The sequence below is a fragment of the Myripristis murdjan genome, chromosome 16, assembly GCF_902150065.1.
Source record: "Myripristis murdjan chromosome 16, fMyrMur1.1, whole genome shotgun sequence".
Taxonomy (NCBI): Eukaryota; Metazoa; Chordata; class Actinopteri; order Holocentriformes; family Holocentridae; genus Myripristis; species Myripristis murdjan.
The window spans coordinates 12,587,501-12,602,500 of record NC_043995.1 but is presented as its reverse complement, the minus strand read 5'-3'; the positions used below and the strand labels follow the sequence as shown (position 1 = coordinate 12,602,500).

The 15,000-nt window shown below is 43.0% G+C and overlaps 1 protein-coding gene across 3 annotated transcripts in view; it reads left to right on the top strand.

The window, feature by feature from the left end:
• vps13b (vacuolar protein sorting 13 homolog B) overlaps positions 1–15,000 on the top strand; it is a 379,425-nt gene that overhangs the window by 266,665 nt on the left and 97,760 nt on the right. For all 3 annotated transcript variants that reach the window (XM_030071613.1, XM_030071615.1, XM_030071614.1), the window contains 3 exons: positions 11,309–11,650; positions 12,311–12,731; positions 13,085–13,222. In XM_030071613.1, the coding sequence (XP_029927473.1) occupies positions 11,309–11,650; positions 12,311–12,731; positions 13,085–13,222 (901 nt within the window). The remainder of the gene's footprint in view (positions 1–11,308; positions 11,651–12,310; positions 12,732–13,084; positions 13,223–15,000) is intronic.

Here is a 15,000-nt window from a genome sequence, read left to right as displayed (position 1 = left end):
ACAGGTCTTGCTGACCCCTCCTATGTGAATCAACTGCTAATTGACAGGCAGTCATAACAACTCACCTTCCCTGTTCGACCCCCCAGCCCTACCAGCCCCCTTCTCAAAGCACGACCGTGGCACATTCTTAAATTGGCCCCCTTGGAAACTCAATCTATTTGAGATCAGTAGCAGCTGAATTTGCTCTCTCCTCAATCGGTTTTGTCGAAATTGGCGTGAAAACTCCAGATAAAATCACTAAGGTTGGAATTCTATTAGAGCGGGGAAACAAACGCCGCCTTTGAGGAGAGGCAGTGGGCCCCCGCTATGAACCCTGGGATCGGGTGTCGGCTCAGGTGAGGAGGAGTCAGGGTGCCTTTTCTCTCTCTCCCTCTCTCTCTCTATCTCTCTCACTCTCTCCCTCTCTCTCCCTCTCCCTCTCTCTCTATCTCTCTCACCCTCTCCCTCTCTCTCTCTTTGTCTCTCTCTCTCTCTATCTCTCTCACTCTCTCCCTCTCCCTCTCTCTCTCTCTCTCCCTCTCTTGCTCTCTCTCTCTCCCCCTCTCTTGCTCTCTCACTCTCTCTCTGCCTGCAGGGGAAATGGGGTCACAGACCCAGGGGACTAGTAAAAGCAGGGCACACCGGGCCAACCAGTTATGAGACACACACACACACACACACACACACACACACCGTAGGAGACTTTGTTCGGTGAAACATTCTGAATTTTTGTCTGAAACAGGGTAAAGAGGGTTTTTTTTCCTTCACACCTGTATAAGCGAGATTCCACCTAGAATAACAGGTGATGTGGAGTATTAGATTCATTCTCTATGACTTGATGTGGTCAGAATGTGTAAAGTGGGTGTATGGGTGGGTGTGTGCATATGGGTTTGTACGTGTGTGAATGCACATAAATGCATGTGAATATTTTTGTTCGACTATACATATCTTATCTATTTCTCCTGTTATGTGGTTGATTGGAGTACTACTGAGTGGTTCTGGACTTGTCATTAAACCAAGCATTTACCCAAAAAACAGAACTCACATCATCATTCATTTGACCTTTGACTGTTCTGCACGATATTGTCAACATAAACTGGTTTCTCCCAAAAGTAGAAACAAGATTTTCTGTGCATGCAAAACACATTTAATATTTCAGATTATTCACGCTATCTGAATAAGAGAAGTTTTAAATATCACAAAATCAATCCTCTGCTTATTGTCAAGGCAATCCAAGATTATATTAATATCATGTGAAATCTGTTTTAAGCAGGATGTGCCCTTTTACGATTGACTCATTGTTTCACATGTTTCTTCAAGGACATCTTTTAAGAACCAACCAACAGTATTCTAAGTATGCCCAAACTGCTATCTCTGGACACATACAGCACATTTGAGATGAATGATGCCTTTGTGTGTGCTTACAGCATGTGACTATGGCCCTGAAACCCGATAGAGGCGTGTAAACCTAAATGAAGTCTAGGCAATGATAGATATTCACAGATAGGTGCCATGTAACCACTTGAGACCTGGCTCAAAAACATAGCTCACATGGTTTAGATACTCAAGAGGTGGTCTTGATTTTATACCTCACCTGTTTTAGTTTGTCTGTTTGGAGCCATTCCAGTGGTTTAGATGTGCATGTCAAAGATGAATCATAAAGCGCACCTCACATATTCCAACACTTGGAAGAGTCCTCTCGCTCGAATGTATTCTTGATAACATGCTCATTTGAGTTCCAGTATCTTGAAATGTTAGTGGGTTTGGCCATACAGAAAAAAATCATTGTGTGTAATCATGATTTAGTTTTGCAGTATAAAGCATTACAGGTGTTCCTTTCATTTTAACCCTCATTCTGAGTCCCACCAGTGGAGCCAAGTCCTCACGTAACACTTGTAATTGTTCTTCATCCCGCAATGTCCTCTTGAACCATGTTTGTGCAGCGTGTTCAGGCGAGGTATCTTGAACACCCGAAGGTCTTTTTGCAATCATGCTTTTTCCCCTTCCATATCGTACCTAAGGTCTCGTCTCGCACCACTGCAGTTCAGTCCTGTAGCCTTGCTCTTTTGCGTCCCCCTTATCGAGGCCCTCTCAGCTAACCCAGATCAGGGGACAGGGGGTCTTGCATCATTCTCCTCTGAGGGTCCAACACGCTGCACATCAGAGCCTGGGTCTCACTCAGCCCTGGGAGCACATCCAGAGAGAAATTAAAGGAAGATTACTTCAATCCTCCTCTTCTAATTTCAGCTCTGTAAATAGACAGCGAGCCAGGATTGTTCTTGTCTTCACACCGCTTTATGTTCATGCTTGTGTGTATATCTGGGTGCACACTTTGTATGAATTTGTGGGTGCATGTGTGCTCCTTTTGCATGTATATACAAGCTGGTGTGTACTTACAAGATTGTCTTTTTACAGCCATGTGTGTGTATGCTTGGTCCCCGGTGAATGAGTTGATCACAGCAGTATTGCTCACAGTCTTCAGCAGGCCACCTGGGGCTCATCTGCCCTCCTCACCCTGCCACCCCACCTCACCCCCACCCCCCAGCCTCTCTCTCCATCCTGCTCCAACCAGCCCTCATCTCACCCCGGGTCGCTGGTTGTTTTCCCTGCTGTTGCTGTTTCCCGCGACCTCGTAACTAAAGCAGAGAACACAGACATGGCCGCCAGGCAGCACAGGCAGGCGTTTCAGAGGAACACTCCATGACCTAATGGAAGGCATCTCTGCTGCTTTTTGAAGTCCCCCAGACGTCTGCTTTCGAGAACCACCAAGCCCACGCTGAAGACAATGCAGTTTGAAGGCTGTTTGTTGAAAACATAATGCCAGGGCTAATGATGTTAGGTTAAAAACTCCGGGTGGATGAACTTGAGGGCCATGCTGAAACCTGATGATTAGCCTGCATAGCTCTATGCTGTATTGTCTACATGTTTTCATTGTGTGCATGCCGGTGCATTGCCACACTCTGCTTTGACTACTAAATGTTAACACTTAAAAAATGAAACAAGAATTATTTTGAGTAAGTGTTCTTCACATTTCACTGTCAGATGCTTGGAAGCAAACCTATTCACAAAATGCCCCTCATTTGCGCAAACACAAATTTGGGAAAAAAAACAACAAAAAAAAAACATACTGAGAAAAAAAGTTTTTTTTTCTCAGTATCTCTGTCTAACTCACTTGCACATACACTTTCCTACCTTCTCCTTTTTCAGTCACTCAGTGAGTCTCACACCCATGAACACCACCATCACCACCATAGCCCACCTCACTCAGGGACCCTCGGCATGTGTAAACACTGGAGCCTGAATATTAGATTAGAAAATTACCCCTGCACAAATCTCAAACCTAAATAGAGATGGTGACAGCTAATGAAAGCCAGTTGTTCTCTACCGCACTCCCAGGGAAAGACAGAAAGAAAGAGAGGCAGGAAGGAGGGAAGAAAGAAAAGCCTGATGAGGATTCCGCTGCTGCTGAGGCCGGGATCACAGCAATTAAGACAAACCCCAGGGTGCTTCTGTCTCTTATTTGCTTTCGCTTTTAGTGTATCTTACCATCACACCTCTGTCCACATCTGGCCTTCATCGCAGTTTCATCAGTGTTGCTAAAGAATGTGAAATGTTGAAAGTATGTTTTTATTTGTACAGGCATATAGGGTAGGGAATTGTTTATATGGATTTTTGTGTGTGGGTGTATACACACACGCACACGCACACACACACACTTATATATATATATATATATATATATATATGTGTGTGTGTGCGTGTGCGTGTGTGTGTGTATATACACCCACACACACACACACACACTCATAAAAGCCATTCATTCATTAATTTGGCCCATTAGTTTTGCCAAATTCTCCATCTAGTTTTAGACTCACGATAACTTTATCACATAGTTTCCATGTTTTTACCATCCCTATTTTGTTTATCATATGACTAATATCTTGTTTATCAGTAATGATGGAAATGTGTTGCGATAAAGTGTGTTCAGCAGCATCCCATTCCAGCCAAGAGATTATGTTGGATGAGCGAAAAAGGTCTGTGTATCATTTCTGAATACTTACATCATAACACTTGCGCCCCATTCCCCCCATGTTTGTTTTCACTAACACAGTCGCAGTGTTAATCTAGCAATTGTCTTCTGGCATTTTTGAACAACTTCCTTCACTGAGCAGCACTGCTACACTGTATCTTGCTTATTTAAACAACCAGTGTTATTGTAAAGATATGGGCTAAATCCTGCATGTCCTCATGTTCACCCCTAACCTAAGCATTGGATTTGATTGGTGTATCTGGATCAGGGTTTTGGTTTGGATTGGTGGATCTGTTGCAGATGATTGAAGCAATAAGTCCCCTGTTGAGCTCCAAGGGTGGTGTCTGTCAGGCCTTTTAAATCATTCTGGATTGCCAAAGATTAAGAGCAGGGCATGGCGGGTTTGGCTAGCTTCTCAGAGGGCCTGGAGTCGCACTGGGAAGGTCTGGGTCTTTAACTCAATGTGTTGAGCACCAGAATGTAGCCTGCTGCATGTCAGAACTCTGGATACGACTCTGTTTTACTGATCGATCGCAATCTGCATCATATTTGTGGCAAAATATTTGTAAGCAAACCAATGTTGTGTGCGGGTGTAGGAGAGAACCAGTTTTGAAGTTGGGTAAATTATAAAACGGAGGCTCTGGCCGCCCCATCCCCAAGAGCCAGTACATATTGTATACACATATATATATATATATATATATATATATATATATATATATATATGTGTGTGTGTGTGTGTGTGTGTGTGTGTGTGTGTGTGTGTGTGTGTACATATATATATATATATATATGTGTGTGTGTGTGTTTGTGTGTGTGTGTGTGTGTGTGTGTGTGTGTGTGTGTGTGTGTGTGTGTACATATATATATATATATATAGAGAGAGAGAGAGACAGACAGACAGACAGACAGACAGACAGACAGACAGACAAATAGATAGATATAGATATTTTTTTTGAGCAGCACACTGTAGTTCCCAGATGGAGCACATTAACTCACTGTGTTCAATTCTTCTTTTTATTCTCCAGACTTTATCATTTTGCATCTTTGTTCCCGAGCCATGGCTTCTCCAAAACCGTAAAGCGGCTGCAAACTATGGGAGAACATCTCTGTGTTCATGTTGTCTTGACGAGTTCTTTGGTCTTTGTTTTTTGTTCTGAGTTAGGTGTTCCATAGGCCTTTCTCCCCCTTGGCCGGCTTGCCATACAATGACATACCAAGGCCAGACAGTCCGACTTCTAATATTCAGAAGTAATTATGTACTCCTCATCTCTCCTCTAATCTCATCACTTCTTCACTCTCTCTGTGTCCCATCTTTTCCCCTTTTTCTCCTCTCCTCTCCGCTGCTCTGCTCCAGCCGGCCTTACTGGATGGAAAGTGTTTCAACTGACCCAGTGCTTCAGGAATGTCAACATGCATGAATTATTACTGTCACCCGGATGTTTGCTATCCCCCCTGTCTTTAACGTGGCATCAGGGGAACAAAAGAGCCTCTGACATGGCAGGGAAAATATTATCAGATTGTTATTTCTCCCATCCTGTCCAGAGGATGGAGAGAGAAAAAGCAGGGGGGGGGGCAAAAAATGGTAGATATTCGCTGTCATGCTTTCTTAAGGAACACGTTGTTATAGCCTAAGGCTGTCCACCCACCCACACACCCGGATTACTGGGCGGAGAGAGCTTGTTAAAAAAGGCCCCACTCGGCATCCCAAGCTTTGGAGAATGTTGTGTTTAAAGTGCAGTTGACAGTCACTCTGAAGTGCCCGGCATCCATTTGCAAGCTGCAGGGTCGCGACCTTCCAGTGCTTCTTTGTTGTGGTTCAGCTGAAGTGCATAGCAGGTTGCCTTTGTTATTGAAACAAAGTTTAATGTATTAAATGACTGCCTTTGATGCCCTTTTTTGCTTTGTGGCCGCTGTTACAGCTTACAAAGAGCGGTGACTTCATATTATAAATGTCTTCCCCCCTCTGCTTTCCACCAGAAAATGAGAGAATGAATTGCGGTCGTAATGGCAGTTGGTTGAGTATTATTGTTATTATTTTTGATTAAGATGAGGTATTGCCGCATTGAGGTTTTCTTCCGTCAGCAGAAAAGCACAGAGGCCTGCTATCAGCTTTATGGTTCTGGTAAACAATAGCGGGTAGCGCTGCAGGGGCTCAACCTGTAAACTCTGATGTAGTCAAGATACAGGAGTTCATTTCCATGCAGTCGTCTTGCAAGCAAGTAGATCAACAGAATAGCTGTGTCAAAAAGATTTAGTTACGTTACTTCCATGTTTTTGAATGGGAATTCTACTAGAGTTACAAGAGAACATGGGAAAAATGTGATAAACATGAGACAATTTTTCAATATGAAATGTATGAGAAGCAGTTTCCCAAGCTGGCCTGACCTGTCTACCGTGACTACTGTGACTACTTTCTAATTTTTATGGGTTATAGGTTTTGTGATTGCTACTCTGGCTTTAGATTCTCAAGTTAATTGCATTGAATATATTTATTTTTGTACTTGGCTGATGTTTTCTTTCTATAATGACTTTTTATCTGGCAAAAATACTAAATATTTCACTCACCTATATCATTTAACATAGCATGAAAAAGAGGAGATAAATTTGCAGCACAATAGTTATGCTGTGACATTTGCATACTGAAAAGGAAAATTATTGACCAAATAGTTTTTGCTTTGTTTGTTTTTCCCCTCCATGTGTTGTATCACTGTTTCTGGCTCCCTGTTACAACACTGTCCCCACCTCCTTTTCTTCTTTAAGGCTCTCCTTTTAGCATCCATGTAATTGTCTAATGATGTCAAGTTGCTGACCTCTCTCACTCAACACTAATGCCCAAGTTCTAATTATATAGCTGCCTTGACCTTCTCTCACAATTAGCACTGTTGTCACTTCCTAAGGATGTCACTCAAGTGACCTTTCTATTTACCAGTGTAGTCCTGCTTTGATGATGTCACCAACAGACGTTTTACCATTCAGTGGAGTGTTCTGCTGTGTAATCTGTTGTTACTGTATTACTGCACTGCTGCATCTTCACTTTTATTAGTGTGTAGGCTAACTGCAGAAATTCTTAATGTTTAGATTAATTGCATGTCATAAGTATTATATTACGTCTTGCCCTGCCATTCTTGAAATAATGTACATTTTTTGAGTATTTTTGTACTTGACACTGAACTGAACTAAGCTAAACTGATAGTATTTATGCAATGACTGGATGCAGACATCACTGAGGATGTTTGGCTGTCAAATAAACCTCCCTTTTTATAAGTGATATCAATTACCTTTGTTACCTGTACTGTATTGATCATATTCTTTCAACCACCAACAACATCCCTACCATCTTACAAAATTCAGATTTTCATGTTTCCTGATGTCTGAACCTGAATTGCAACCTACTTTTGATTCATCTGGAAGCAATCGGCTGCATATGTGGTATTCAGATGTAAAAGTTATGTAGTCATATTCTACTAGCCAGCCAACACTACAAACGGGTGGCATTTGGATGATATAACATTTGCTTCCGCACATTACCCTGACTGAAGCCAAGCTGTTCTGAGTTACACTGACAGGAATAGGGGTCAAAAGTCGTACAGATGCGCTCTGATGTGATTGGCACTTTGGAGACTCATGGTTTCACACTTTGGGGATTATCCTCCATTTTCCAGAATGTTCTGCCTAGCGACTCTTAAGGGATGACCTCATGATTGGCCAGTGGGGGTTGGGGAATTGTGTGTATGTGTGCGTACTTGCACTTTCGTGATCATGATCAACTGTGTCCAGAGAAAGATTGCACTGGGATCTGGAAACAGCGCTTCAGTGCAGCCATTATATAATAATATAATAGAAAGTAATGGTTGGAAAAGGGGATTTCAGCCGGGACCGGGCCTGTAGCTGCAGTGCATGTTTGTATTCTGAATTTATTGCCCTCTATCAATGAATAAATTGGCTGATGGTTAAGACGTATAGACTATTGGGCCATAGGCTTATGTTTTCTGCGTATACCTGGTCTGTTGCTCAGTCAGTAAGCACAATGGGGACGTAACTAAGCCCAGAGTTGTAGGGCAGCAGCCAGCTGTGTGTGTGTGTGTGTGTGTGTGTGTGTGTGTGTGTGTGTGTGTGTGTGTGTGTGTGTGTGTGTGTGTGTGTGTGTGTGTTCACACTTAACTTTTGCTTGGCTTTCAAAGAAGCAGACCACTCACTGCAGTTGAGATCAAACCCCGATAAAACAACTGATTTTTGTATGTGTCTACATGTCCATGTGTCTGTATGTATGCAGATTCAAACTGTATGAACATATTGTACACTGTGGTATGTTGTCTCATTGTCCCTTTTCCTCTGTGCCCCCGATTGTGTTCCCCATTATCCCTTATTCCACTTGTAAGCACATCTAAATATAGAGCAAGAATTTGCTTAGGGGGCACTCTCTTAGTAGTGGTGGTTAAAAAGAAGACGGGGTATTTGCTGTAATTGTAAATGCATGTGTACAGCCTAAGCTTGGGAAGAAAGCAAGAGAGAGGGAGAAACATAGAGAGTATCTGGCGGTTTCCCCTGGCTCAGTCCCTCTTTCCCAGCAGCTGTGCAGCTTATTTGTCCCTTCCGACGTGGAGCACTGCTTGGAGTGGACGTTTTGCCTTTGCTGGATACCTTTTTCACATACCTCCTTTACCTCAATACAAGTTTCACCCCCTTAACACAACACACATGGAGACAGGTCCAGGCCCGTTTTTTGCCTTCTCTCCCCTTCCCATTGCTTGGAAAATCTTACATTTCTACAGAAAAGAAGTGCACACATCCTGTACTCATTAGGCCAGGGAGAGGAGAGGGATCTGGCAGGACCGATCCTATGGAAGCCTTACACATGAGCCTGGCCGAACACAACAGAACAGAACAGGCAGGCAGGCAGGCATGCCGTGGCGTTTTATATGGCTCTTGTTCTTAGCCTTTGATGACACTGTTTAGAATAGGAAATATCTAATAAGTCAAGCATTTTGTCTAATGTGCTGCCAGTGGGTTTAGTATTTGCCTGGAGGTCTTGAAACACTATCTCCGCCACAGCAATAATATACATTTAAAATTCTCATGGAGTGGGAAGGGGTGGGGATGGGGGGTTGTGGGGGAGGGGGGGGGGGGGGTAGGAAGGCAGCTGAGAGTACATGCTGTAATAGGAACCATGTGCAGGTTGCAGCAGACGAGAGTGGGAAAGGATGGGATGCACCTTGGGTCTGTTGAAAACTCTCTCTCCCTCTCCCCTCGCACTCTCCTTCTGTTTTTTTCAATTCGTCATAATCCTGTTTAAAAAGACAGCAGTAGCTAATTGAATCTGACATCGTACCCATTAACATGGATGAGAACAGTACTGTGAGAAACATTGAGGATCAGCTGCTGTAATGGGGTAATTATATTGGGCATGCTTTTTGGGATGATGATGATGATGACGATGATGATGATGATGATGAATAGGCCCAAGTTTCTCATGACACACCTGACTGTAGCCATAATAGTGTTTTAATTGATGCAATCCAGTGGATGAACAAGTGAGAAAACCTCATCATGTACTATGACTGACTGACCCCAACTTTTACTCCCCAATTTCTTTTTTTCACTATTGTCTTTCTGTATTTTTCATGTATTGTGTGCGAGACTTGGGAAACTTATGAAAACGAAATGCTTCTGTTGATTCCAGCTCTTTTCCTTTCCCCACATGTGTCACTTGTGCATAAACATGTCCAGTAATTTATTATTTAGTAGGTAGCATTTAGTTTTATATGTTTGTCTCGTTTCTGTCCCATGGGTGCCAGTGGTAGTTCCTTCATGGTTGTGAGGATGGCATGCTTTGGTAGCAGAGAAAAGCTGCCTGCTTTCATTGTTGTTTGAAACCCAGCAACCTACTCTCATTGATTTATATCATCTGTCACTGAAAGCTTTTTATTGCCACAACGGCTGGAACTCTCCCGACATCCGTTACGTTGGAGCCAAGCATAAAATCTCGGCCGCTTTATACACAATACCACAGTCTATGCACGAAACAATTCGATTTGCAGGGGTGAGGTCGTCTTTTTAAAGACGCTTTCCAATATTGTAAGAAGTGCAAAATGATTTTAAGACCACAGAAAAAGCCTCAGAGCATTCCTTTAATGTCTGTAGCTGTGGCTATACAGTACAATACTCTCCTGCTTTGGTCAATTTGTCCATGGTTTCAATCAAGCAAGTTATTTGGTTTATGTCCCCTTGTAAAGAGAAGATCCAAACAAGAAACAAACTCAGCAAAGAACCTCTTATCCCTTTTTATTTGATGCTGTGATCCCTTTCTGTAACGCTAACAAAGCAGAAAGCATCTTGGTTTGTTTTGAGATAAAGCAATAATTCGTTTTCATGCAAATTGAATTCTCATGTTGATCTAGTTTATCAGGCTGTCACACATGTTTTGAGGTGTTTGCATAGTTACACAGGTTACAGCTGCTCTGTATGTGTGCGTGGTTATGATTTCATGTGGCTGTTTTTAGGGGTGCCAGTGCTGGTATTTGTATTCATGTATAGTACAGTAATAAAGGTGTATGTGTGTATAAAGATGAGTTGGAATGCTAATTAAGTCTCTGGTGTTTGTGTTTGACAAGGAAAGAATGACATTTATCTACAATGCTAGGCTCATTAAATTCTACCTTTGGTAGAGACAAAACTGAATTGTGTTTTAGATAGACTGAACTTTCATTTTCATGTTATTTTGTGCTGAGGGAAAAGAAATCTTGCAATGTATGCCTGTTATAGTAGTTTACGCTATCAGCTCTTACTAGATGCAACTCTCAAATTCTGAATTCAGAAACTCCTACAACAGTACCTTTGTGACATCTCATTGTGCTTCCTTTATGATCTGAATAACGTGCCCTTCCTTGTCTTTTTACACTTTCATTCTAGTTGTCATTCTCAGAAATTCACATAGAATAAAACCCTTTATTGTGTTTGTTGTGATTGCTTGGCTGTCCTCAACTTTAGACCCAAACTAAACCAAACCTTATTACAGAGCACCTTTCATACAGTCAAATGCAATGAAATGTACTTTAAAAAACAGCAATAATACACAACATCAACGTCTATTCCGATAAAATTGATAGTATTTCAGCATAAGAACAATTTTCTATGTCTACAAATGTAAGAAAAAGAAAGCTTGAGAAAGTGCTTTTCCTAAATGGGCATGTTCCATCCGTTTTGCAGCTGCTGGTCCCATTGTCTCTGAAAAATTAGCAGTAGTGTTAATGCTTCCCTTCTTACCCCTCAGTGCTCTTGCATGGCTCCCCTCCCCAGGTGCTGCGACAAGAGCGGGAGCGTAGCGGTCGGGATGCAGCGGCAGGTGGTGACTCGTCATCTCGTCACAGTGGGGCAGGGCAGGACAGTGGCTTTGGCAGTGACAGCGCCCACATCCGCATTGTCCAGATAGAGCAACAGAGTGGGGCCAGCCACCATCGCCTCGCCAGACCATCCCACAAGTCCACCATCATCAAGAATCTTAGCTTCATCCCCTTCGACATCTTCCTCACCGCCAGTAAGCTGTCTGTCATGACCTACGCTTGCTCCAGCCCCCCAAAGGCCCTCCCCTCCTCGTCGGACACCCCCAGCACACCAGAGAAGAAGGAGCCTGGGGATAAGGTAAACAAAAGGCCTGTGGTGTGGAAGCTCTTTCATGAGTCATAGTTCTTGGATCTGTCAGTTGTCCACTTGTTTATCATTTTTATTACAGTGAACAATAGCAAGATGTGTAAATTAGGTGTGTATTGTAGAGATGTGTATGTGTAGTATATTAAGGAAGATAAATTCAAGTCAACTTTATATTTTGCAGCTGTAAAAAAAAAAATAAAAAATTGAATTGAATCTAACATAATGCGATGTTTTATGACAAGAACTCCTACAGTGTCAGTCCATTTAATCTGTCAGTGGTCTGTATTGTTGTCCTCAGCATTTAAGTGTAAAAGCATGATATGTACTGAAAGCACTTCTCTTTATAGATAGTCATGGGTAATATGATCCAGGTTTAGCCTGCTCTTAATGTAGGTTATATATCCAGCTGCATTATGGGCAGAGATGAAATTGAAAGACTTTTGGGCACCAGCTCAGCGCTGCTATTTGGCTGCCATCTCAAAAATGTCTTCATAAGATTGCTTTCAAACTCTTCCTGGCAGGAGAATTTTTCGCTATCCCAGACCAAAACAAAAAAACATATTAGCCACAGGCTTTCAGTCCAGAAGCATTTTCATTTCTCATAATAAGAATACCTAATTTTCTAATGAAATAAATCTTCCCATTGCCAAGGTGGGGAAGAGTGCCCTCAACCAGCCTGAAATCCCATGTGAGTCCCCCCCCAAGTCGGCCTCCCCAACCCTGGACCCTGCCCCCGTGGCTCAGGGTTCCCTGGCTGGTCTGACTGCTGAGGACCTCCTGAACAGCAACACATCCCAGACCCAGCCAGCCTCCCCGCTGCTGAGAGGCAGCCTGCTCTCCCTGGACGGCCTGCCTACTCCCAGCCGCTCCTCAGCCCGCCAGGCCCTGGGTGTTACCATCGTGAGGCAGCCAGGCAGGAGAGGGCCTGGGGATTTGGTTCTGGAGCCCCTGCTGTACCTGCAGGTGGTGCAGCCCTCTGCCCTGCTCAGTTGCCACCACCGGAAGCAAAGGATGGAGTTGTCAGTATTTGATGTAGCCTTAAGAGGGGTGGCCTCAGACTACAAGTGCCTAGGTAAGAGAGATAAGGTATAGAGAAAGTGGAACACAAACATCATGAGCATAATGTGTGAGGAGGGGATATGGTCCCTGGTTGGGGTGAAGTTTTAAGGGTGGGATTGGAGCCAACAAGGACCACGGTTTAGGAATGAGTGAGAGAAAAACCCCAGTGTACTAATATCTTACAAAAAAAAAAAAAAAAGAAAAAAAAAAGAAATCATGAAATCTCTTTGGAACCCTCTATCTATTTTCCCTCTACATTTTGCTGTATCTGTCAATTTCTCACCCCCTGTCTCTGTGTCTCTCAACTCCTTCACTCCCTTTTCTTTTTCTCTCTCTCCATCCCTTCATTGTTCTCAATCTCTCCAGATCCAGGGAAGACTCTGCCAGAGTCTCTGGACTACAACGTGTTTTGGCTACAGACGGTAGCAGGAGAGGCTGACAGTAAAACGGGCATCCCTCCTCCTCTGCTCTGCTTGCAGATCAAAGACTTCCTCAACGGACCAGGTGGGGATCGTACAAAAACACATACACATTAAGCATGCACATGGATCACTGAACACATGCACTCACAATACACACACATGCATTGAAAGAGACACACTGGTTGCACATGGTGACACTTTTTTTTTTTTTTTTTTTTATCTTATTTACTTTTTTTTACTTTGTTGGAACATTAGTTTCACATTTAGTACCATGTCAAGGGAAATGTCCACAACTATCAAGTAGCAATAGGAGCACACACATCCACATTAAAATATGAGGCATACCAGAGGCAAACACAAAGAGTCTCTTTTTTGCTGTGTGCGCAGATGATGAGCTATGTGAGTAAATCTGTGGGTTTTCTCTGCAGGATAACTCATATCATTCACTGCATGTAGGAGACCACAAGCTCCTGTGGATTTGTGTGTGCGAGACAGCAGGCTCCTGTGGATTTGTCTTTCACACGGATTGGGGCTTTATTTTTAGATTGATATGATATCCATATGAGTGTCTTTAAGATAAGGCTGATTACTTAAGGGTGTGGTTGACATCCTAGCCAAATAGAACCACATTGAAGAAATGTGTGAGTGGGCTTTGGAGTGGGTTTTTGGAGTGTATGAGTGTCTGCAACCTCATAAGTATCCCTGTGAGAGTTTCTTGGAGAGTGTGTGTAGGCGCAGGACATCCTTCACAGTGGAGAGTTCAGCTCCCTGAACCCAGCAGGCCAGATGCTGCAGATACATACACAAATGTACACACACGCAAACATAGACAGACATTGTTTGATGTATAGTGTGTCTTACACATGCACATAGTGATTCTGAATTCCATACTGTGCACATATTCACATAGACCTCGGGGATGGGCTGTAGGTATTGTTGATGATGGGTTTGGAAGAGTAGAGCCCGGTCGCCCACACACAGCCCTTCCTGCTGTCAGCAGAAAGCCCTCCTCAGTCCACCTGGAATCACACAAAACAACACAATGCAGCTCTCTGTCCACCACACAATACAGTTACACACCACTGATGTTCATCTACCCTTCTGCCCACCCCAAATGACGCCATCAGTTAGATTACAGTGAGCATGACCCTTTCCGTGAGGCATGAATTACATCAGAAGTTTCGTCAGGTTTTTGGTAATTTTGTGCTTTTATTGTAAAACTTTGACTATGTTCTGATGGAGGCCTTCTGTAGACAGGAGTGGCAAGACAGCGTAGTCCTTCAGCAGACGGATCTGGTTCAGACCCCCATGTCAGCATGCATCTGCCATGCTAAAGTGTTCTTGAGCAAGACACTGAATTACTACCAGCTCTATTGCTGCTCTGTAGTTCAGCCTGATTTTTGACCTCCCTGTGGAGGAAGGCAACATAAAAGACTAGTAGTAGTATCATCTCTGTAGGTCAACTCAATATAACATATTAATTCAAAACTGATTTAGCTCCAGTAACTTTACTTATCTTCTCCATAGGGCATGATGTTGATCATATTTACAAACATTCTTCATGTGATTTATTAACAGGATACTTCAATGCATCATTAGATTTGATTACTGCCAGCTATTATCTATTATTTTAGTATCCTGTGCATAATTCCTGTCGTGCGGTAGGTACATCTGACTCTACTGTGCAGCTCAAGTGAAGACATTGTGCAATTACAGTCAGGTGTTTCCCATGAGCGACTAAAGAGTGGAGCTATCTTTGTCTTCATAGGATGATTTCAATCAAAATCAGTCACACACACTCACAGTCAGACACACAGAAACAATCACACCCCTGAATGACTCAGACAGGATCCAGGCTCA